This window comes from Rhipicephalus sanguineus, chromosome 1, assembly GCF_013339695.2.
Source record: "Rhipicephalus sanguineus isolate Rsan-2018 chromosome 1, BIME_Rsan_1.4, whole genome shotgun sequence".
Taxonomy (NCBI): Eukaryota; Metazoa; Arthropoda; class Arachnida; order Ixodida; family Ixodidae; genus Rhipicephalus; species Rhipicephalus sanguineus.
This window is the reverse complement of record NC_051176.1, coordinates 333,218,966-333,245,143: the sequence shown is the minus strand read 5'-3', so window position 1 is coordinate 333,245,143 and position 26,178 is coordinate 333,218,966. Positions and strand designations below refer to the sequence as shown.

The following is a 26,178-nucleotide window of genomic DNA, read 5'->3' as shown; positions in this document are numbered from 1 at the left end:
ATTTGGGCGGCTGTACATGCATGGGGCGATGGAAGGAAATGCGAACAGCGCGGCGCGTCAGTGCTCCGCTGTTCACATTTGTTTCCATTGTGCTCTTATCTTGGTAGCATAAAAATACTGGTGATAACATGGAAGGACGTCCCCCAAGATGAGAAATATTTATTGACATTTAAAAATAAAAATACCCTAGAGTCGTCCTTGAATATATACCACGCGTCTTTTTATTACCAGCCAGCGTTACCTCCCTTGAAAAAAAAATGCGAAAAGCGGAGCTAGTAGACGTCGCACTGTTCCCATTTCTTTTTATCTCGATAGTGCGATTGAGAAAATCGTTACGCCGCTGGCGTGTGTCGCTTTTGTGGATAACCTGCTCCCGGTTTAGCCATTCGATGTACGCCACTTGGTGTGTGCCCAATCTCAACCAATCCTTTAGATTCTAGAATATTGCCGCGAGTGTTGTATTTCATGAGTGTAAGCTTCACCCACAAAGACTGTGGGCAACGCGCTGCGCAGGCCTCGCCGTGATGTGTAGGAAGCTTCGCGATTGTTTTGGAACAATCTGTTAAGATTGCGCGCCGCACGAGAATGTTCCAGCTTTGTCGAGAGATAACGCCGCCACCAGCGATATCGCTGGAAAGTTCGATAGCGCCTGTATAAAAGCCGACGCGCTTGACTGCTTGTCAGTTGATCGACGGACGACGCCCTGTTCGCCGCTATCATTGTACAGCGTGTATTGCTGTAGTTCTAGTTCTCATTTTCCGGCCACAAGTTCGGCCAAATAAACAGTTTCATTCTGCAAACGCCGACTGCTGTCTTCGTCGACGTCACGACCACGTGACAATATGTATGTGCCACTGGTACACGAAAGGTGTACAATCTTTACACGTAACTTGATAGATGTCGTACTAGTCTGTGCATACATTTGCCATTACTATTCTTTCCTCGACAAACTTTAGGCGTCTCATTCGTCCTACGAAGCTGCGTGGACGTGTCATATGGCGTGTATTTACTGCTTTGATGCTTCATTTCGGAGTAACTTCTGAGCTGTCTCTATGACATAAACGTAAAATTGAACTAGATTAATGTGCCCTTTTTTGGCGAATGACAATAAACATTTCGCGTTGCATGTATAGGATGAAAATAACACACGATTGTGACCATTGCCGTTAGGTGTATATCATAGAACCCGTAACTGTTGACTAATGCTCTGCTTCACATCGATTTTCAGGTGTGCGTTTGATCTGAATATGGTTTCCAATGTTGGAATACCAATTAAGCTAGCAATATTTCCTCCAAGCGTACGCTTACTGCATCACAGTCTTTCAGATGCGCGTAAAATTGCGCGAATATGTCACCAATCCAGAGCGAGCGTTAAAATCCCTTATGATTCGCTTTGCAACTATTGTGTCCAACTGAAGAGGGACCAGATATTCGTACACCCATACCAAGGCATTCGCGAAATCAGGGGATTGGATTGAAGTTTCAACCCCCCTCCACCCCGAAATTTTTGTTTTTTATTTGTATATATACGCGCACATACAAACGCACGCACAAAAGTACATAAAGGGAACTCGGATCCATACCCACATCTCGAAAAAATTTTTTGCCACTAATGTGCGAAAAAAATTTCTGACTACGCCCCTGTACCAAGGTGACACGGGTTCATCAATTTCTGACTGCGCAGAGGTGACTTTTAAAAGCAATCACCGAGGAGTTTCTCTTTAAAGGGGCCATGACACGGTCACCCAACAATTTGCGGTTTTCAGCGAAAAATAGAAGTACAGGGTGAAATGAGCCTGTACTACATATATGAAAAAGGGACTGTAAAAGAATATTTCTGTGCAAAATGAGCCCTATGAGTCACCGGCTATAAACCCCGCCGACCGCCAACGACCGCCATTTTGCCATCGCGTGTGTGACGTCATATACTGCGTGGAGCGGAGCCGTCGTCTTCTACCAAAGTTTCAGCCGCTGCAAATCGCAGCCGCGGTGGATAAGCAGTTGCGGTGCTCGGCTACTGACCCGAAGGTCGCGGGTTCGATCCCGGCTGCGGCGGTCGCATTTCGGTGGAGGCGAAACGGTAGAGGCCCGTGTACTGTGCGATGTCAGTGCACGTTAAAGAACACCAGATGGTCGAAATTTCCGGAGCCCTCCACTACGGCGTGCCTCATAATAATATCGTGGTTTTGGCACGTAAATCCCCAGATATTATTAATCGATCAGTTTCAATGCCAAGCTGCGTCACCTCCTGCAAGTCTGTCTTCGCTACAGCGACACGACCAGTTATGACCGCTGGATATATGATAACATATTCCACAAGACACTGCTTCACTTCACACACAACACCGGCATAACGGCGCACATCTAATACGCATATATACACAAAATATTACGCCTTAAGGGCCAGTCTATGTCGGGGAAAAGAAAAGAGCAAGCTGAAATAGCTACCATGGAATAAAATGCCGGAGTGCAGATGCTCGCAAAACGAGCAGCTTGTTACGTCATGGCTCGCGGGTGCGCCAGTGTAGCCCGACTCTCTGGCCGCTCGCGTGTTTATAAAAATATTGAATTATAAATTAAGTGCTTGATCAAATGCGGTAAAATTTCGACAGCTTGTTTGCGAACGCATCAGGATTAACCGATCGAAAATTGGGTGCCATGGTCCCTTTAAAGGGGCCCTGCCGCACTTTTTCAACATGGTCAGAAAACGGTGCTGATGGGCAGTCGAGGCTCCTGAGAACATGTGAACCATACAGTATAGCGCAGCACGCGGCCTGCAATTTACAATTAACTCTCATAGTCAGCAAGAAATAACTCGCTCTTCTCTCGACAAATGATGCCATAAACCCAAATGACCGCGCCTTAAACCCAAAATCCACGGCCATTGGATGGTTTGAGCATTTTCTGCTGTATAATAACCCCGGCCGCCGCCGCGGTATGCCGCTACGTGCCCGCGCTCGCGCTCGCGATCACACTGAAATTAAGCTGCGCGTTCGAAAAGAAGCCGAAAAAAAAAATTGGCCGCGTATCTGCGTGCTTCGCTGCAAATGTCGTCTAAAGACGATAGAAGAGGCGCTGCGTGAGATATGGACGCCATATGGCAATACGTCGGGAAACATGAGTGCTGTGTTGCGGGCTGGTAGTCCCGGCGCAGCGGCAGGCGAAGACCGGCGGTGACCAACGCGACCAGTGGGGACGCCGGCCAGCCCGAACACGCTGTTTGGCGCGATGCGCCGAAGGAGAAGAAACGTCCGCACTCAACGAGTACTCTCCCCAAACTCTCTTACTTACACGTCGCCTGGGCAGGCCCGAGGCATGATGGCAGTTTGGCGTCCGAGCCATGGGGCGTCGCTACCGTCGAAACGATCGCAGCGAACCTGGTACGGGCGGGGATTGAAGGCCTCAGTAAGCCTAATTAAAATAAAATAACGCGGCCACGGTAGTACACAGTAGTAAATAAAAACGTGCTTCTGCATTAAACTATAACCAGCCACGAGTATTACAAGGCAAAGTTTTAAAGAAGTTTTGTAAACATGACTGTGCGTGGCTCCGCTAGGTACCGCCGCCATCACGCCTGCGCAGCGCACAAGCAGACGACGCGCAAGCACGAGAGCGCATAGAAACCGCAAACTTTACCACCGCAGCGAGGAGCAGCGATGTCGCACCTTTATTGCGGCGTGAAGTGGTGCGATTCCTCGGGGAATGAAGGCGAACACTTCTTCAGAATCCCTGCTGACCACAGGTATTTATACTTTCACTATTATATATTTCCCAAGATGTTCGCAAAGTTTTGATTTGACTGTCGTTGACCGTTATGATTTGAAACTGCTGAATGAACAGCGAATTTTCTTGCTGCCATTCGTTGCTGCAGCTATCTGTTTGAGAAATGGTTACGATAATAAGTTAAAATTAGTGGGCGGGCTGCAGTTTGTGGCTCGACGCGCGTCACCTCTCAAAAGCGGAGCTGTTCGCTAGTTATGGTTGCTCACGTTAGTATATATGTGCGTGCCTCACTGCCTGACGTTACCTCTACTATCTCATGAAATCTAACCAATTCGGATTACCGTGTCATGCAACCGTGTCTTCAGGGTGTTTTGTTACGTGTTACTTTAACTTACGCGTGCTAGTAACATTAACGGAGTGGGATAGTTGTTGTGCTCGCTGCAGCTGTTTTTTTAAGCGCTTTAATGCGTGCGTATACATCATGTCCGTGTAGTTTATGGGTGGTGCTCGCAGCCGACGAAAGTATCGCTCGCAAAGTTATTGCGGAGGCCCCAGTAGCGAACTCGGGACACTGCCCTCAGATTCGAATGTGTGCTGCGGTGTTGCACAAGTGAAAACCACCGCGTTCCTCATCTGTGTGTCTGTTTACACACCGACCGCCTGCTCGGATTTTTGTCGCCGTAAATTGTCCGCATTCCTTCCCTTCGGCGTACCTTGCCGCGCTGCTCGACGGGGGACCTTGAACCAAGCGTGATACCCACCTGCCCCTTTTCGCTCTCGGGAAGCTACCGGAAACAGTTTCGCTTATCTCTTCATTACTCCCTCGTGATGCTTCCAACGGGCGAAGGCATGGCCAAGCTCGGTTTTGGATGTTCATGAAACAGGCCGCGCTTATCGCGCGGGGCCACTTTTTTTTCCCTCTCTAATCTGGACCCATCCCCACCGCCACCCTTTCACTTTTCTGTATTTTTTTTTCAATGCGCTGTTTGCGCTAGGCGTTTACACACCATAATTCCTTATAAGCTTTCAATATCGTTTCGACTCGCAAAAGCAGTGGAAAAACAAGAACTCGATCGAGTTGTGTTTCATATATCAAGTTTTAATTCAGAGAATATTGTCGGGATATATGTAATTATCTGTAATTATAATTTAGTGGAGATTAAAAGCAAGCACATTTATTAAGCTTAGTGCCATGCCTTTAAAAGCTTGCAAGTGTATTTACTCTACCAGCTGTTTTTTCACCGTAGGGTGACTAAGTTCGAGTACTTTAATTGCAGACAACCAGTTTACTGCAAGCGAGTTGCCGTCCCTGCTGCTGAGACTGCCCCCTAGTGTGGAAGGTAGGTGTACCGAACAAGGATCTGTTTCACCTTTCTGCTTGGAATTAAAGGGTACAGAATATTTGGTTGGTGGTGCCACTGTAATACTGCACGAATAGCTTGCAAAAAATAAAAACAAAGAGCGGTACTATTTTGTATTCTACACCTGCACACTCGAGCAGATTGTTCTCTGAAATTAGAACAGTAGGTAGAAATGCCACAGCTGTTTTTCAATTACCAGTGCTATGAGAACAATTGCTGTACGTAAACCTTAAATGCAGGAAATGTACTCTAGGGGAAAAAAATGTTGTTTGCTTGCACTCATAGAGAAGCATTTTGCATGCTTTCCAGTAAAAATGTCTGAGTGCACTGTTTACATGGTATGGATGAACTGATAGCATGCTGCACAAACGCAAAATGAAGAAACAGGGAGATAGAGCAGCGAAAATGGCTTTTGGCATCTCATAGTATAAATAGTTTGTACTCTGTCCTGTTTCCGTCCTTGCTCCTCTAGTGTTTGTGGAGCTCGGTATGAGTTCACAACAAACCAACCTCCCTGCAAGAAAACTTTGTTGCGTGGTATAGATATCTTTTCTTTTTCTACATCAATGCATAGACTCAGTGCTTTCTTTGTTGAGCTCATTCCATAGAGATGAAAACACTGAGTAGTTTTCCTCAGGCACATGTGAAAATTGCTCCATAAGTCTGTTGCTCAGTATTCACACGTGCAATGCAAAGTGAGGGTATTAAAATACCTGCTTGCCAGCCTTTTATAGCATATTTATTTCTTTTTCAACAGCCGCTTCGCCAAGCACAACCACAAGAAGGCCCACACCACTGTCACAGGTTTCACCAAGTGATGGTAAGTGCAAAAAGTGAGAGAGAGAATTATTGCAAAGTACACATCCTGCATCTGCATAAGGAAGCATGGACCAGTAGTCTTGATGTTTTCCTAGTAGATATGGACACCTAAGCCTGTGTAATATTGTCACAACCTATAGTGTTGACAAAACCATACATATAGTTCAGGGCCTGCAACCCGTGATTTGGTTCACGCAATTATTTATATTTCAAATATAAGATGGGTGCAGTTGGACCTACATAGTTCACACTGAAAATTGTGCTGTCCGATTTGTTGTGATGAGTGTAGCTCTGCGAGATAGGCCAGCGGAATATGATGCACAATCAAGGTGTGCATTCATGTAAATGTGGCTTATGCAGCCCAGATAGCTATTTATGAGATGAATAATTCAAAATCCTCCACTTTGTAAATGTCATTGCCTCTGTTCAGCATTTCATGAAATGTTCATTTTTGCAATGCTTTGTGATATTTCCTTAATCATGGATGATTCTTTGAAGATAAAATGCTTGGAATGTATAAATCAATTATGATTCCTGTCTCAGTCGCAGAATACACATTGCTTCCAATGAAAAATGGCATGGCAGCACATAGTGGTCCGTATATTAGTAGCCCTGTGATTGCGCCCTGATAGCTTAATCGTGATTTTTTTTTCTCTACAAGACTGATGAAAGCCTATACCTTCGCATTCTTCCATGTCTTTTTTTTTCAGCTGAGCCTAGTCCGAGCGGCCTCCAATTTTCCAAGGAGGGCAGCAGCGCGGAGCAGATGCAAGAAACACCAAGAAAGTGGGCGAAGAAAACGCAGCTCTGTGCACACCCTTCGCACCAAAAAGAAGCTGCTAACACTTCACTCACGAAGTGAAAGGTACCGCAAGGCAGTCGGTCAGATGAAAAAAAGGGACGAGGCGAGGCGAGTTACGCAGCAGGAGGTTTTAAACAAGTTTGAACCGGATTTGTCAAAGGACCTTTTTTGAACTGCTTAAAGCACGAATCAGGCTTGGTACATTCCCCCCCCCCCCAAAAAAAACATTGGTCCAAATGGATGAAACAATTCACTCTCAATTCACGCTTCCTCAGAGAAATGCTTCACTTGCCACATGTGCGGACACTCAGGTGCTGGCTGGCAGACATCCCAATGACACCTGGTATCATTCCAGGTGCCATGGATGCAATAGAATCAATCATTAAAGCTTGGCCTCTGCTAGACAAAGCATGCTGTCTTTTATTCGATTAAATAGCCTTGAAAAGACATTTGATGTACGATCAATCAAAAGATATAGTGATTGGCTACACATATGATGGAAACACAAGGACTTCTCGTGTGGCAAATGCAGCAATTCTAATGGCTGTGTCTGGCATATCGAGAATTTGGATGCAGCCAGTAGCCTTTGCAGTGTCCCGCAATGCAACGTCAGCTCTTGCAATGCACAAGCTGCTATTAGATGTAATTATGCAGCTTGAAAAAAAAAAGGTCTTTTGGTAAAAGTGGTCATCTATGATCAAGGGTCAAACAATGTCAGCCTGTCAAGAATGCTGATCCATTCTCTTCATGAACCATGTTTTACTGTCAACAACTGCAAACTATACTTCATGTTTGACATCCCACACCTGATAAAATGCACGCGGAATAATTTGAGAAAACACAAGCTCACGATTGGCTCCGAGGTTGTTGACTGGGCGTACATTGAAACCTTTTACAAAAATACTCGCAAATCACGCCTCTAACACACCAACTGAACATCTAAAAAAGAAAGATTGCTAAGGAAGCTCAAAGAGCAACATATCTACAAGATGCCCTTTGCTGACACACGGCCGCTGGATAAAAAGTGCGCTTTTTCATCCAGCGGCCGTGGCTGACATAAGAGTGAAGTATGCCACACAAGTATTCAGTGAATCTGTCTCTGTGGCACTCCCCACTCTCATTGCCATTCAAGAGCTTCCTCTTGATGCTAAATTTACAGCTCTGTTCACAGAAAGAATGGATAAGATTTTTGACAGCCAGAACAGTTCGACCCCAAAAAATCAGGATGATAAGTTGCGGTATGCAATGATTGATGGGTCGGAACACCGTGCTTCCCTTGAGTCATGCATCAGTTGGATTGCCCAATGGCACTTTGGTAGTCCTCGGGACAAGCAGCCGCGCACTGTTAAAGGTTGGCAGATTAGAATCAAAGCCTTGTTGTTGCTGTGGACTGGTTTAAAAGAGGACTTTGATTTCACTCATCTTTTCACACGTTGATTGCAGCAAGATCCCCTAGAAAACTTTTTTGGAATCATTTGTCAAAAACATGGCTGCAATGAGACACCAAATGTGTACCAATTCGTGGCAGCTCTAAAACATATTTGGATTGGCAAGCTCTTCAAGCTTTCTCAAGGAAACTGTGAGGTGACAACAATTGCTTTCCTCAACAACTTGGAGAGTGCATCTGCATTGTTGTCAACTATAGCAGCACACCAACCACAAGCCACAGCACGCAGCAGGCCTCTGATTCATCTGCTGTGCAGGCATCTTCACAAGATGCGACCGACATGGTGTATGAAAATGTTGTGTACCATGTCGCTGGTACTCTTGTGAACAGCTTTCTTGAACTGAGGACTAGTGAGTGCATATGTGAGAGAACACTCCTTGAAGTGGATGGAGGCTCTCTCCATGGACGACACCAATTCTTTGCACTACTCAAGGAAAGTGGTGTACCCGAGAAACTCCTCGGTTCCATTGCAGTAACCTCTGAATCATGTCTGAATTACATAAAGGAATTAGATTCAGCCTCCAGACATGAAATCAACTATTGTGCACATTTTTCCAATGTGTGCAAAAATTTGGTGGAAAGGATGGCAATCCGGCAAGCTATTTTCTGTTCAGTTGGCTGCACTGAGAAATTTCTTACTGTTCTGCCGCACAAGGCTACATTGGCACATTACATTTGTAAACAAAAACACACGAGAAACAAAGTCAAGGCACAGTGCTTCTGCCAGCAATAACGTAAAGTAGCAGGCTAAATTTATCCTGTGCCTTTCTAGAACATGGTTATGTAAGTTGGATTTCTAGTGCAGCCTTCTGCACCCATTTCCTATCCATTTTTTAGATGTGTTGCACTATTTCTTTTTTTTTATGTGTATATGTACGTATTTTTATGTATATATGTATATTTTATGTAGGTATATATTTATATATGTGTATTTATAATTCTGCTGTGGTTGTATGTAATGCATTGACTACTTTTGCTCCTGCTGCGTTACTTTTGTATTATAAAAGTTTAACCGACTAACTTTTTTTTTGAAGCCTTGTGTGCCCCTATCAGCATGAGTATTACAACCAGAGGTTCTGGATTGCTTTAGTATTGGGAAATGACAACACTTCCCAAAATGCAGTGGAAAACCCTGCTCGTTCTGCTTTCTTTCTGTTTGCTTGACATGGTTTGGAAGGCAATCAAACATCCAGCCTCCCAAAAAATGCCAAAATTTATATAATACTGACGACTCGTTTACACTGAAGCAGTCTTTACAAACAGTAACAGTGTGATTAATTCACAATGAACGTTGCAAAAATAGGTTGATTAATAAAAAATGTGGAGGTTTTATGTCCAAAAACCATGATACGAATATGAGGCATGCAGTAGTGGAGCACTTCAGATATTTTGAGCACCTGGCGTTTTTTTAACGTGCACCTAAATCTAGGCAGATGGGCCTCAAGCATATTGCATCCATTGATATGCAGCCGGGATTCAATCCCACTACGTTCGGGCCAGCAGTTGAGCACCGTAACCACTAGACCACTGCGACGGGCCACGAAGGTTGAAGCATGCGTGAATTCAGGTGCTCACCAAGTCCAAAAGATTTTCAGCACCCAGGGGCTCTGTCACTTTTCAATTACAAACCTCTGGTCATGACTGTTGTGCCACTGCAAAGAACTGATGGTGTCAGCTATTCACAGGCATAAAAGATACATTGATGAAGTGCTCAGCTCTGTGAGGATTCCATAGGGGTTTGTGCAGAAGCTGCGACTCGGTTGACATGCATGTTAGTTTGAAATAGAAGCATGCATCCATACTCACTGAAACTATTCACAACGTACTGTTTGTGTAGAGCAACTGTGTTTCTTGTTTAACTAAACTCTGCAAACTCCGACATTCCACTTCCTGAACGAACGAATGACAAGCAATGCAGTTCTAGTTAGTGACACATTATGATGAAACTGTGCAGCGTTCCCCATCTGCAATTTAAGTACTGCTCAGAAAATCTTCTGACATTGTGATGGATCCAACATGATACCTGGTAGAAAAATAATAGGGAAGCTGCGTTCAACTTGCACTTTACTCTACTTATTTCTTTGATAAGATGCTTATCTTCGTGTATATTTCATGTTACCTTGAGTATTTCGCACAACTTCGAACTTGACTAATGACCTGTGATCATTCCTGTTATGCACCAGTCACAACCACAATGTTTCCACAAATTTCAAAGGTCACCTCTGCAACTGAGTCTAGACCACTCTTTGTTGCGTTCTTCTCCCTTTATAACTTGAAAATTAAAGCATGCTGTGTCCTGTTCACATCACGTGAGCTTGCCTACAACACATTTACCTGGAGGAAAACATGATCAGGGATAGCTGAGCCAAATGGTAGATTTGTCTCACTGCTTTTACAAAATAATATGCTGTAGCACTGCAGCATCAGTCACAACATATTATGACATTGATCTACTTATGCTCCATGGGTTCGTCTACATGAGCCAAAGGCTATGACTGTTAGGTGCACTTTCTGTGTACATATATGCAAAAGTATGTGTGTGTGTGTATGTGCAAAAGGGAGTGACACAACACAGGGCAATAAAAAAAGAGTACAGGAAAGGGTGTTTTTCCTATACCCCTTGTTTTCTTCGGCTTGCGTTGCGTCATTATCTTTTGCACAGTATGCACCAACCATTCGAACAACTTGTTTTGTTATGATATATTTCAATGCGCGGGATTGTTTCGCTTCATGCTGCTAGTCATAATCTGTACAACTCGTATGTGTACACTTATTTACGCTGATGTAGCACTTTATATGCTTACCCTGCTTATGTGATTGTATTATGCTGTATTATGCGTTTTCGTATCCTATTTATATTGTACGCGTGCTCGATGTACGCATTCCTGTATTCAGGTTTTACCACAGCAGTATTTCGAATCTTTTTCGTTTCCTTTTGTTATTATTACCGATATTATAGCCCAAATATTGCCTAAACGTGCAGCAATTTACGTTTCCTTCAATAAAATGTCATGTGAGAAAGTTATATGCGCTTTTTGCTTCTCGAGCGAGCGCCGAAAGCGGCTGCTATGCAGCTGCGACGGCGCCGCTCGCCACCATTCGCCATGCTACCACAGAGGCTACAACGAAGCAGAAAAACAACTACACACATTACGTACGTACATCGGCAATAAAGAGAGAAGACAGTGCAGAAGCAATTAGTGCGCAAACGCTCGAACCGACGTCGCGGCCGCGGGGCCGGCGGCACCACGAGCGAGGAAGCGACCGCAAACGGACGCGGCCATATTGGATTTTTTCCTTTCGGATTGGCTCGCCTCCAGCAGAAATCCAAAATCCAGTCAACTACCGCCCAGCCCAGGAACCGCCACCGTCGCCGGAAGCGGAAAAACGTCCCCATTGGCCCTATGGGTATGTCACTCCACTGGCCTGGGTAAAACAGGAATGCCAGAGCGGCGCCCCCTGTCATTCGTACAATGCAATACTGAACCGAAACCGAAACAGAACATGAGCTTGTGCAGAGGGCACGGAGGAAGACAAGTTTCAGCGCACCTTAAGAAACTAGGGTTGTAACATTGTAGGGCGAGTAGGGCCAGAAGGACCGCCACAACGAAAACCTGCCTCCTCAGTCGTATTCGCCTGGAACGTTGGTGTGGCTTCGCGTTCCCTCCTCCGCTCCTGGCCTTTCCACAAAGCTACTGCCTAAGTACGAAGGCCCCTACCGCGTCCTACGTCAAGCATCCCCAGTTAACTATATGATTGAGCCTGTTCAATCATCTACGGACCGCCGTCGTCGCGGCCGCGAGACTGTTCACGTCGATCGACTGAAGCCACATTATGACCCACCAGTTGTACCTGTTTCTTAGGTCGCCAGGATGGCTCCTTTTCCGCGGGGGAGTGATTTGTAACATGGCAGGGCGCAGACAAGAACGCCTGCGAAAGAAGAAGACGAAGACGGTTGTTGTTGGCGCTCGCGCTTGCTCGGTTGGACCGCTGATCGCTTCAGCTGTGGCAATCTTTTAATAAACGCGTTACTGTCTCAACGTTAAACGCATACCATCAAGGTCTTTAAAATTGCGTATCTATGTATTTTCTATTAAAGGAACACACCACCTGATACTTACCTAATGATGATACGCCTCAGATATGCGTAATATTTACTTTTTGATCGACAACGTTCACAAGTATGAACAGCCGTACCAGTTCAAGATGGGTGGGCGGTAAGCAAGTGGTTCAACTTTGGCCGGTTGGCTGAATCGGGTGACGTGCCGACAAACAGAAAGACAGAAAGATAGACCAATATTTCTGCGTTTAAGTTCCCTAAGAAAGACTATCGTCTTTAAAAAATCGGAAACTGCTCAAGGTCATGACACGCGCTGACGAAGGGGCGAAGTTCTTTTCCCCTTGTCATCCCCCCCCCCCGCCCCTGCGTAGCTTTCAGCGCGCTCGCTGGTACGACACGACAGAGAAAGCTTAGAGCATGCGACAAATCCATGTAACTCACTCGTACTTGACGGATTCTAAACATTTTAGCTCATGTTGACATTGCACGACTTCTAAGATTAATACAGCTCGTTGACTTCCTTATTCCTGCTTGCGCTATTACACTGCGAATGTTAGATAGCACGCCGCTTTTAAGATTTTATTAATTTGAAGTTTGTATTATGTGGTGTGGTTATCGGTGCTGCGTTTCCTGCTGATACCAGATTGCATAGTGGTATGTTCCATAGTTGAGGATCATCATCTTCATCACAGTAACAAGTAGCAGTAGGCAAAAACCACGGTTACCAACAAGTGTGTGCGTATACGAAGACCGACTTAAGGAGGAAAATGATTTGCAGCTTGTTGGCACCTACGCTTTGAATGTGTTTTGCAGCTTGTGTGTTGTGTTGCGCTAAGCAGTGCATGCGAGTATCTTCACTCGTATACTTTGTGCCTTTGACAATGAGGCCGCGACACATATCGCTGAATGTGTTGTGACTGTTTAACTACAGCAGTAAATTCTCAGAAGGTGCGAAGGCGTATTTCTTTTGCATGGCGGCACAGCTCAGTAATATTCTATTAAAAATAGTAATCGGGTTTCTGAACTACAAAAAGGAATATCCGCACTGTTTCTTGCAGTACCTTAGGATGCGCTATGGGGACAAAGTTGGACTTACCTCATGTGTGCTGTACTTCTTTTTAAGCGTAAGTACATACAATAATACGTTGTGTCTTCTATTTCTTATAATTTTCTTTCTTTTCTATCCGTTTAAAATAAAGGATCATCGCTTGATATATGGCAATGTTATTTTGCAGCAAACAATGGGCGCCGTGGCAATATTCCCGGCGGCGGCGGCGGTTGCCACAAGCAAGTAGACGCAAACAATACTGCTTAATTATTGCGGTGAAATGTATGTCTGCTTTTAAATGTATGTCCGACGTATATCTTCAATTCCTTGAAGCCGGACCTGGCAGCTGTTGATAGAAAGACATCAAACGTACTTTGTTTATACTGACATGCGTAATCATCTTTCTTATCAGTTATTAACTCTTAAGGGAAAATAAGTGGGGGGAGGGGGCGGCATAGATTACTGGAACATTCCTGGGATGTTAAGTAAAAAGAAAAATGAAGGTACTACGCCCTAGTAGAAACGACCTATCTACAATGCAATAAAATACAATTAGAGATACTTCAAACAGAACCAAAATAGCGTAAGGAAATCTACAAAGTAAAAAAAATCAAATTACCTTAAGCCGCTACATCAAAGTTGTTTGTAAGCAGCTGCCTGAACTTGTCGTGTACGTCACAGTGTTATGTACGGCAGACTATATTATTCGGGACAGCTATAGTATATGCATTTCTCGATAGAGTCAACGTTCCTGCTATGCGTGTTGCACTGCATTACCCTTGAATGTGAACATGACCGGCGTACAATCAGCGTATCCATTCACTGCTGAAACAACTACGTCATACACTTTCATAGCAGTGATGCCGTACTTTTTTAGAAAGAATAACAATTCCACTAGATGCCTCGCGGCGTAATACTATGACAACGCGTGCTTCTCGCAAGCGTATCACTGATGTAGTCATGCTCACCTACTGATCCAATTGACTGAGTCGGTCGCTCGGCATGACGGACGTATCTCTAGGTGCTATACGGACGGCAAGGTATGCGTGCATCTTGGACAGCTTTGTACTCATTCTAACCGCTGTACTCTGAAGGTGTAATGTGAAGCTTCGCGGGCTGCAGATTAGCGGCAGAACTTTCTGCTTGCTAATCTGACGTGCACTCAGGGAACCGTAAGAAATATGAGCGGATATGCTGGACGTATCTTCAATCGATATTCGTGCACTAAAGAGGCATGGCAACTGTTATTAAACAATGCTTGACGACATCGTCGTCATGGACGCGGGCAAAATGCTACACACAACGGTTAATAAGTGCTCCGTGGTAAACAACGTTCCTCTTCCAGTCTTCGGAGTCTCGGCGACCTGGTGCAGCTTTACGATCGGTGTAGCAGGCTGCATTTACACAGCTCTGGTGAGCCATTACTTCTATTGTTACTCGACGCCAAAGTTTCGGTTGTTGTTGTCAAACTTTGCGAAACTTCATAAACATCGTGTTCAGAGAGGAAAAGATTGACTTCCCCTCGTTGTAGCACAAAGCTAGAAGAAAATCCGTACGGGTTTCTCAGCACGAAAAGCTTCTTGTATGATAGCTCGTGCCAGGACGAATTCTTCATCCCGTGAGAGGCTTTTCTTCCTGATAAATCCGTATGAATTTCCTTGCAGTATTGTGCTTCAACTGGTCGATGGCAATTTTCCCTATCATAACCGAACCTTCACCTTGCGGGATTCCGCAGAGCTAATTGACCATCGTGTTGAGACGCATTACAGCTATTTATTTGAGCAGATCTCCACGCCAGCGGTGGGTAGGTAGAACGGTCTACACAATTGTGCAATGCACTATACGTAGACATAACGTTATGAGCAAGCAGGTGGCTATCACCTGCAAGCAGGTCTTTTTAGAGTGAGCAAGCAGGGCTGGTATAAGGCAACAATTCCGTCGATTCCATTCTTCACCCACAGCGCACTGCTCCTGACCGATCAATCCTGGTAATGACGTAGGACGAACGTCCCTTTGACTATTGATGACCTACAATAAGGAATAGCATTACGTTATTAATTCTAGCAATACAGCAAAAGCTCGTTAAATCAGATTTCGCGGGACCGGAAAAAGTGCCCGAATTAACCGAATGGCGAATTATCCAAAGTATTAAGAAAACAATAATGAACTGTCTATTACATCTATGCACTTTCATTTTCATGAGAAATACGTAAATCCAGCACTTATTTTGCAAAAGAGCAGTGTAAGCCGCAATTTTCGTCATTCGCCACTTCACAATGCTACCGCAGCTCAAGACCCCCGTGTCTTAAGCTGAAACATGCTCTGAACCCATGCCTTATTACGTACACACAACGCGATTTTGTATGGCGACCACGCCTTTCAGAAAGCCCGCGGCCGTTTCAGCTCTCCGCGAACGCCGTTTTCGTCCCTTTGCGTCGCACACCTGCGGCGCTTCGCGCTCAGCGTGCTCCGAGGATCGTCCCAATTAACCGGGTTGCGGCCAAATACGAGCGAATTAACGAGAGTTTGATTAAACAATGTACATGCTGGCCGGGACCAGAAAACACGTCCGATTCATCTGATTTTTCGAATTAACGAGTGTCGAATTAACGAGCTTTTACTGTATTTCGCCCCAGTGTTCGCAAAACGTTATCGTACTAAGGCTGTGCGTAAGACCTGATGCCAGCCAAGTATGACGTCTGCCACATATTTATGGAAAGCTACCGGTCAACGAGAAACAGCCCTTCGAACAAAACGCTTTGTGAACTCGGTTACAAGTTATCCCGTACAGAAGACCACACAGAGGAAGCGCCAATGTGTGTTATTTGTTGTTATAGTCAATGTGAAAATATCTGTGGCTAGGGCAAGTCAAGATGTCTGAATAATCGAGCCGCACTCTCAGCATAAAAAGAAGCTACTGGAACGTCTATTCTCCTGGTTAGACACAAGATAATGAAGCCAAGAGGTAGCCAAGAAAAGCATAGTCCACTTGTAGGAGGAATGACCGCGGAAATGAACGCCGATGCAGCTAGTTGGTGTAGCATCGGAGGCGCAATTCGAAGGCTGTGGGTGCGGTCACTTTAATTCATTTCCATTTACGTCATAACTACGACACTTCAATTCAGAGCTACATAAAACGCCACCTATGCTTTGCAGGCTTCAATATTTGTTGGCGTCCTTAGGTTGCGTGCAACAAAGAACTTGGCCCCTGCATCCATTCCCACTTCGTTTATTCTCATGGTATGCCTCTTACACTCTATACAGGGTGCGTCAGCTACTGTAGTCATAGTTTAAAGACATGCCGAGGCACTCTATGACGACGCGACCGAATACAATAACATGAAGTAAGATAAACTATTTTTGTGTTCTGCTTAACTGCTTAATTAGGCACTATTAATTAACATACGTCTAAAGTAATGAGGCTGGGCAAAAGACAAAGGCGTCTCCCATGTTTACTAGCGATGCCCGCGAAATATTAAAAAAAATTACACCACCTCCCGCTAAAGGGGACCATGAGGCGATGCGAAGCCGGAGCACTTGCACGATCGCGTTCCGTTGGCGTTCGTTGGGCATGCTACCGACCTCGGGCATGCTACCAACCTCGCGTCATGGAACGCGAAGAGGAACGCTACGCGCGTCGTGTCTTCCCTCTAGCCTGGACGTTAATTCTCACAGGGCGAGCGGGGAACGCGATCGACAGGCGCGCGAGAGGGGGGCAGCGTAGGAGAGGAGAGAGGGGGGAGGGGACGCGCATGCACTGGCGCTTATCGCTGAGTTGCGCAGGAGAGAATTTCGGCATGTCGAGCCCGCATCCCACTTCATCGGACCATCACACTTCATCGGAAGCATCAACGGAGTCAAGCGGAGTGAATCGAAGCAAGCGCTGAACTGAACGCGCGCAGCGCTCTACCCGCTTTATATTCACACTTGAAGGAGAGGAGACTAGAGGAGGAGAGTAGCGCATGCGCCGCGAGAGCAGAAGCGAGAACGCAGGAGAAGCGCAAGCAGGTGGTAGGAGAGAAGTGGAGAGAGTAACGAGGAGCTGTTGAAGAGAGGGAAGGAGGAGAGTTGCGCATGCGTAGTGTGAGTGCGGACGCCGACGCCGCGGGACATAGACCCGAGCAAGAGATGCTTCGCATCTAAAAATACCACGTGACATGCCCGCTTGCGCGTCGAGGCGCGCCGGGATTGCAGTGCTCCTATAATGTTCCGCGTGCAAACGACCATAGCATTTGGCCGGATGCGTTGCAGGCGATAGGGCAGTGACGATGGTGGTGGCTGTGCGATGACGCACCTGTTGCTTTCGGCAGCACAAGCGGCAACCACTGCGTCTGCGTGCCGCTGTCATGAACCGCCGCGAGGGAAGCATATTGTTTGTACGCGATAGGTTAAGCAGCACTGCAATCACGGCGCGCAAGCGGGCATGTCACGTGGGATATGTTTGTATTTCGCGGGAATCTATAGTAAGCATACAGAAAAACACTAATACGTAATAAACAGAAAATTGGAAACTGTCTAATTGGACGTTTTGCTAACTTATCTGCAACTTTCTCATCGCAAATTTTAGCCCCGCTTCATTGCTTCAAAAGTTCAATTAACCTTGCTTAATAAAGCAGTTAAGCAGAACACAAGAAATAGTGTGACTTTCCATGCAACAGCCAACAACATGCTGGCTGTTTGTATATTTATATATCTCGCGTCGTCATATAGTGCGTCGGCATATTTTTAAACTCTATCTAGAGTTGACTGGGGAACCCTGTATATCGGCACTTCGTTAATTACAAGATATTGCGCCATCAGTTTGACCGCGTAGTATCCTAGTGCGAGCGTGGTGATACCGGCCTTACATTTATAAGGTGGGTCTAACAACGCACCGCTTTAGAAAAAACAACCTTTGGCCCTGTGAAACAAACGTGCTGATAGCGTCCTTCTGTGTTCCAGGGTGGCCTGAGGGGTGTTGTATGGACCGACTGTGCGCAGGCCGGCATAGTGCTACTGGCTCCAGCAACTATTATGATTAAGATTGCTTACGACGCTCATATGAAACACTTGAACCTACGTCCATTCAGTGACTTTCCTGTCAAAACCTTCATGTTTGAGTGAGCATTCCTCATTCCTTTGTCTTTTATTGTTTCTCTTTTTTTGCAATTAATACAAGAAAGTAGGTATATGCTTTTTTTAAAAATGTGGTGATCTTTTCTTCAGAGACAGCTTTGATTTCACGAAGGATGAAAATGTCTGGGCATGCCTTATAGGTCTGTCATCCATGTACGTCTACAGGGGAATGGCTGATCAAATGATAGTGCAGAGATTTCTGGCTTCCAGAAACCTCAAGGAAGCACAAAGGTAATGTAACTGGGAAACGCACTGTTCCCTTAATCTTTCATCTGTGTAATCAATTCCTGAGGTATTGCACCTCGTGTCGCGCATTTCAGGTCGGCTGTTAAATTGTTGCACGATTCGATTGCGTGCAATCTCCTTGCCCAACATTCTAGTTCGGAGCACGTCTCGTGCGCCTCGCATGTCCGATGTTTTTGCAGATCTTCAAGCGGCAACAGAAGTCTATTGCCGCGGTAAGAAGCTTATCATTTTAGCGCGACAGCGTTAAACAGCTCGTTTCGCAGAAATTCCGGTTTTGGTGTCGGCGTCATTGGTTGAGAGTGAAAAATCATCATCTTGTCCGTGACCGAAAAATGGAGAAAGATGCAAATAAAATAGGTTTGCGCAAAATGCGCAAAAGGCGGAATTTGCACAAACTTTCAACTAACGTTGCCATTTGAAATCGGGCGTTTCTCATATGTCATATATGGGTCACTTCTGAAGAGGATTTGATGCAAGGTTTCGAGAAACATATCGATACTGACCTCGGGAATGACTGCATTGTGGACGCCGCCTTCTGAAATAGAGTTTTTGTTCCACAGTTATGGTTTACAGCGTGGTGACCGCATGGGGTGCATCAAGAAAAGAATGATTGACACCAATCACGTCTTTCTAGCTCATGAACAAACTTACCGAGAAAAAATATGGGCCGGACACCATCACGTGCGCGGCGGGCCGCTAACAAGGTGTCCGCGGGCCGCGGGCTGTGTGTTTGATACCCCTGGTGTAGGTGTTCAGCGATCCAAGAAACAAGTAGTTCAGTAATGTCACAGCTTTTTAGTTTAATTATTAGATTGGAATGAGTTACCTTATGAAATGCTTTACTAAAATCCAGGAAAATTAAATCAATTTGGTCGTTATTATCAATAGAAAAAGCAAAAGTGTGAATGACAGAGACTAGTTGTGTTACTGTGGAATATCCCTTTTTGAAACCTTGTTGAGAGCTGGTTAGAATTTTTCTTTCTTCAAGAAACTTCATTCAGGGCTTCCGCAATAATATGTTCAATTAGTTTACAGCAAGCGGAAGTTAGTGATATGGGACGATAGTTTTCTAAAAGGAGACGGGCGCCTTTTTTTTTAATGGGTACCACACGGGCTGTCCTCCAGTCCTTCCGCAAACTCGAACACGAGAAGGAAGCCTGCAATATAATGACAAGGTACTCTGCAAGAGGTTCGGCAAAATAAAAAAAAAACACTTGGAATATTGTCGGGTCCAGAGGAGGTCTCAGTTTTCAAGTTACGTAGCATTGACAGCACTCCAGGGGATGGGTCGGCAAAATATATATGGAGCTCACTCAGGCTCCCTCATGAAATATACTTTTCCCTTAGGGCTCACTCAGACTCACACTCCTCAAAATTTTCCTCAAGTGGATTCACTCGGACCCAGACTCCCTGAATTTTTTTTTTCAACCGGACTCGCTCGAACTCGAACTCACATAATATATACTAACTCGGACTCACTCAGATTCAGACTCACGGCTCGATCTGAGTCTGAGTAAGTCTGAGTGAGTCGACTCATGAGACCGTTTTGCGGCCTTGGTGTCAATGCTGTTTAACAACAATACCTCCATAATCTCTTGGCACCTTTCGATCTCGTGCCTTTAAATAGGGGTTCCAATCCAGTAAGAACATTTTTATTGAAAGATATGGCTTGCGAGATATTTTTATCATGAACTTCCCTTGAAGGACTTTGAGGGGAAGATGTCAAAGCACCTCGCCCTCTCCAGCACCCCTTCCCTGTGGCTCACGCTTTTGTTTATTAAATATTGAGCTGGTGTATGCCTCCTAGTGCGTTGAAGTATATGCGAGTAGACGTGAGTATAAACGCAAGCCGGCATAAGGCTGATAGTAATGCTGAAGTTGAGTAGTTATCAGTCCAGAGCAACTAAAATATTTGAAAATTTTGTAACGGCAGCGCTGTCAAATGGGGCAGCAGGAAAGCCATCAGTTGCAACAGAAAAAAACTTGGAGGGCTCTCGAGCTTCGCCTTCAAGAGTAGAACGCGATAGCGTAATCGGGCTCCGTGCGCATCGCCTTCTCAATTGCTAGCCTAGCTTCTGTTCTGGGTGCATGCCTCAACCGTGCGGTGAGGCAACGAACGACTGTGCGCGTAACATTGGCCGTTTTAAACTATCCTAGAATGCCTACTGCAAGTACAGTTGTTAAGGGCCCACTACGCCATAATTCTTTTTGCGAATCAGCGAATGGCCCAGTACGTGTCCGTAAGGCAACACGCGAACCTACGCAGCTGCTGACTTTGTTGATGCTCTTGCAGCTGATGATGATTAAATACGTCCGAGCGCTTTGTAATGGGTGGGCCTTTAAAACACCCACTCGTTGCGCAATTCAAATGTTTTGACGCCTGGCGCGATTCTACGCTTCTGCCACGCAATATTACATGCGTTAAGGAGACTCCTCCCTCTACACGACATTCATATAGTATTTTTTCTCAAGCTCTGTGGTAGAACACCTGCTTGCCACGCAAGCGGCCTCAGTTCGATTCTCACTCAAGCCTAAGATTTTTATTATTTATTTTATGCGCATCTTTCTCTATTTTTAGGTCACGGACAAGACGATTTTTCGCTCACAAATGACGCCGACACCAACGCCGACGCCGGAATTTGTGTGAAACGAGCTCTTTAACGCTGTCGCGTTTTAATACACGGTTGACGTATGTGTTGAATTGTTCAGCAATGCCTCTTTGTTCGTTAATAGCGCCGTTAGCAGAAATAGGTGACACTGCTTTCTTTTTTTCACTTAAGTAATTCCAAAACTTAGTCGGGTCGGTTTCGATAAAGCTTGGTATCGTTGTACTGAAATACTGTTCTTTTGAACAATGCAGAGCACTTGCAAGGCTTCCGTTGATTTCTGCTGTGACATGTAGTGGTGCGCGATTCTTTTTTAATCTTTTCACTTTGCGTTTCAAATGTATGATTTCCCGCATGATCCAAGGCGTCTCCTTCTGCACGTTCTTGCGTTTGTTAGGAACGAACTTATCAAGGCAATACTGGCACATGCTCTTAAATGCGATCCCACAAAACACCGACATCGCCACTGAGGTACTGAATAGGGTTGTGGAAATAGTGAATTTTTTTTCGGAAGAAAAAGATAGCACTTTGGTATAAGAAAGCACTGCAAGCACTGACATTCACAAAGTGTTGCGTATATCTGTATCAGTCCGCTTTTCATTAATTTTTGAAACGGCGACCCACAACCAACATAAAGAAAATTTGTCCAAACTAACAGTTTTGCCAAACATGGTTACAAACTCTTGCTCAATCGTAGTGAGGTACTGCGCGACCGCAAAAGAAATAGAGAGAGATACAGGATTGCGCTTGGTCAAATCTCTCTCTTTCTTCTGCGGTTGCGCGGTACCTTATTAGTTCGATATGAACCGACTATTCCGCAAAACAGTGTTGAGATATGTGTTCGTCCCTGTAACCACCATGTCTCGTAAAGGGGGGCAAGCTTTGGTAGGAATTGCAGCCTCTCGGCCGGTGACATTTTCCTGTGATGAGAGATTGGCTTTGATTTCAATTCGTGCCTGTTAGCTGTTCGCCAAGTCTAGGTTCATTCCGCTCATAATTTGCCTATGCATGAACCGTATACGTCACTGTTCGTATCACCGAAAATGTTTTTTTATTACCATTGTCGCAGTTTAACGGTGGTGCATATATATAACAGTGATTGCCGCGATTCACCGTGTGCTGTGCATTGCCGAAATTGCGAAGCAGTGTGTTTCTAATAACTGTTTGTTATTAGACCCACCACTTTTCTTTTAAGGCGAAAGCTTTATACGTCTCATGCCAAGGTGGCCTTGAAAAAAAAAAAAGCCGTCGTGAGCACGAAACCGCACAAAAAATGACGTCACCGCTCAAAGGTTGCCTCAGCTCACTTCGTCTTTGAGACAGCGTGAAGTCGGGGAGGTCTAGAAGATAAAAAAAATCACAGCATATGCACGGAGTGAATGATGATGAGTGGGCGAAGCTGCGGAGGTTCATCGGTAAACCGTGAATCTTCCGTGAATTCTGCCCAGTACATCATCACCGACGTGAGATCGGGCGCGTTTATACTAAAGGTTCGATGAGTTATGACGACTCGCAGCTCACTTTAACTTTACATGTACGCTGTGAATTTTCATTGTTTAGAAAACCATTGCTTTAGAAAACATCTGGCGTCTTTCGTTAAGCAGCTGGCGTCTTTTCGTTTTGCTTTAGAAACATCTGGCGTTCTTTCGTTTTGCTTTTACAAAACATCTGGCGTCTTTCGTTGGTTTATTTCATCAATCAACGGCGTTTTGAACAATATTTTTATTGTTTAATCACGCACAGGAGAAACCTCACCAGGCACTACCTTGGAGGTAAACAATGGCTGCTAATGGCAATGAGAGACAGAAGAAGTCGGCTTTAGCTAACACTTACACTTCTACTTCTACTAACGTTTCCTACTGGAACATGCCAATGGCTGCTAATGGGGAATGAGAGACAGAAGAATTCGGCTTTTAGTTAACGCGCACGCTGCGAATTTTTGATTGTTCAACAACGCACAGGAAAATCTCCCACCGGCACCACCTTGGAGGTCAAAGCGTAAGACTGGTTGCGCACTACGACTACTACGACTACGACTACGAGGGACGAACGGGTGCCGCCTTAAGGAGCTTCGCCCCTAATAAGGCGATCTACTGGCGCAGCAAATGTCATGGACAGCTTCCGCGGAGCGGCGCCGGCTGCTTGTAGAGTATGAAAAAGCGGCGCTGCTCCATAGATACTGACGGCTACGCATGGGGTAATGCAGAAAGGGCGCGCTATGGAAGACGCTGAGCCAAGGCCTAGTGGATTGTGTGGTAGGCCGAAGAAGTACGCAACGCCAGAGCTGGCCCGACAAGCACGGAATGAGGCACGACGAGCCAAATGGCCCGTCGGATTCTAATGTAACGTTTCAGTCTTTAATGCATAATTACTAAGGCTTTCGCCTTCGAGTTATTTTCACTTGCCACGGTGGTCTTGTGGTTATGGTGCTCGACTGCTGACCCGAAGGTCCCGGGATCGAATCCCGGCCGTGGCGGCCGCATTTTTCATGGAGGCGAAAATGTTTGAGGCCCATGTAGTTGGATTTAGGTGCACGTTAAAGAACCCCAGGTTGTCGAAATTACCGGAGCCCTCCACTACGGCGTCTCTCATAATCATATCGTGGTTGTGTGACGTTAAACACCAACAGTTATTAATTATTTCGAGTTGTTCTATCGATGGCATAAGAGAACCTCGGATATTTTTATAACTACTCGCCTGCACTTATACTACAAACTGTTCTTACGTAATAACTTCGTAGATTCGCGCCCATCTGTACATACGTATTACGTCCAATGACAACTGAATAAAATTGATGGGGCGTGTGAAGTGCTGCATGTGTAATACGTTTCCTTCTATGCCTTATGCACTCAGGACGGCCGTTGTTGGAACAATTCTCGTGCTCATATACTACGCGGTTGCTTCAAGTCTCGGCGTGGCCCTCATCTACTGGTTTCGTGATTGTGATCCAATGCTGACTGGCGCCATCACATCGTACGATCAGGTGATTAAGGAACTGCGATGCACTCTTTCTAAACTGTTCAACGACGTCTTCCTTCATCGAGGATTTGATATCTTTGTTTGCGCGTCGTACTTCTCTTTTCAGATTGTTCCCTATTATGTGAAGAAAAACCTCAACGAATTTCCCTGCTTCTCAGGATTGTTTCTAGCTGGCGTAGTAAGCGCTGCAACAAGGTAAAATTATGTCACGTGTCCCGCACTGGAACCCCTAAAGCGCTAATATAAGGTGGAATCTACATGACAGAGCTCTTCAAATCAAAAACAAATGCGGTATATTTCGGTGAAGTGTGATGAATTTACGAGCAAGGGCTACTAAAGAAGCACCTTCATTTCTCCCCAATGACATGAACAAACCCAGAAGTTACAGGTGCTAAATCCCGAAAGAATTCATTAATTAGCCATTTTGGCTATTCGCCGATGACCTTCAATGATAAGTTCAGCGTGGCTAACGTTGACACTAGCTCTAACCAAAAGTTTAAGCATGTTTTTTTTTTTGTGTGTGAACATTGGTCCACTTTACTCTCAGTTGCGAGGCTTGTGTCAATGTAGGAGCTTACTAATGCTTTGCCGCAGCATGTCATTAAAAAAGAGTTACTTATACATACGTGCTTTTATTTAGGCTTTGTGGCGTATGAATCGGTAAAACCTGGTGTTTAGTAATGGCCATTGACCATTCACCACGTGTGAATTGTTCTTAATAACAACGTATGCATTTCGCAGCACGATTTCATCACTGATCAACTCTCAAGCGGCGATCATTTACGTCGATATTGTGGCACGGTACTTTCATGTGAGCGAAAAGCGCTCAGCTGCTGTCACAAAAGTAATAGGTAAGCATGTTGTCCATAGTTATGTCGCAGAATTTTGGCAGCAGCACGGAGGCGTGTGCCGGCTTTCGTGTCTTTATGAACATAGTGTTTCTGTCTGCACTCTAAGAAAAAAAAGAGTATGCGTGACTCTTTTCGGAGAGTTCTGACTTGCCACGTATACGACTCTCTTTAAATAGTCACGGTGACTCTCTTGGTGGGTCAGGGTCGGCTCGCTCTAGGAGAGTCCCCTGACCCTCTAGGAAGAGTGCAAAGACTCTTATCGGGAGGATCACGTTACCACTTATAGGGAGTCAGACGACTCTTGCCGGTAACGCTTCTAGGGTGGTCAAGGGACTCACTCCGAAGCATCAAGCGACTCCACAAGTATTTTAAGCTACTCATTTGATCCTTGCTCTACTTTTGCGCGACTACTGTTGAAAATAGTGGAGTATTCATTTTAAGCAAGTCCAATAATACTTGCCGTTCTGCCCAGCGACTGTAAAAAAAGAATAGTTCAGTTTTAGCATTACTTTAATAAAACTCGTCAAAACAACACATATTTTCCAGCAAAGTTATATAGAAAGCGCGAAAAGATAGTCTGTGATTTCCTATTAAGAAGTTTGGGTATTCCTCATTTACATGCTTCTGTGAGTATAGCCAACCAAAATGTGTGACTGTGATGTGCACAGTGTCATATGGTGCTAAATGAACAGCAGAAATCGCCATCATGTTTCCATATTTATTCCTTGTTATTAAGAATAAATCAAAAAGTGGTGACGGCTTCAGGCATCAGACTTGTGGCTTGCTAGGTTGTCGCTCCTGTCCAGCGTGAGCACCATGAAAAACGGTATCTGAAAAGCAGAACGTGATATGATGAGAAAATGAAATTGCAGTAAAGGTTTGCAAAACCTACACAATAAGTGGTTCACACAGACATAATAAAGCCTAACAACAAAACAACAAATGCAAACAGGCATGGTCAGGAACCAAGTTTTTTGACGTCGAGATCAGACATGTCATATTCTAGAATTACCGCACATAGCTCCCACAATCACGCACACTCACTCGATTCTATAATAACGCCCAACGTGGTCGCAGTGTATGCAAATCACGAAAACAGCAAACAGAAACGAGGGAAGAGT

General features: G+C 45.1%; 1 protein-coding gene across 1 annotated transcript in view; it reads left to right on the top strand.

The window, feature by feature from the left end:
- LOC119379557 (sodium-coupled monocarboxylate transporter 1) overlaps window positions 1-26,178 on the top strand; it is a 50,260-nt gene that overhangs the window by 4,957 nt on the left and 19,125 nt on the right. The window contains exons 2-9 of the mRNA XM_037648857.2: window positions 13,271-13,336; window positions 13,448-13,499; window positions 14,606-14,673; window positions 18,202-18,359; window positions 18,466-18,606; window positions 24,081-24,210; window positions 24,313-24,401; window positions 24,948-25,057. Coding sequence (XP_037504785.1) covers window positions 13,271-13,336; window positions 13,448-13,499; window positions 14,606-14,673; window positions 18,202-18,359; window positions 18,466-18,606; window positions 24,081-24,210; window positions 24,313-24,401; window positions 24,948-25,057 — 814 coding nt within the window. The remainder of the gene's footprint in view (window positions 1-13,270; window positions 13,337-13,447; window positions 13,500-14,605; window positions 14,674-18,201; window positions 18,360-18,465; window positions 18,607-24,080; window positions 24,211-24,312; window positions 24,402-24,947; window positions 25,058-26,178) is intronic.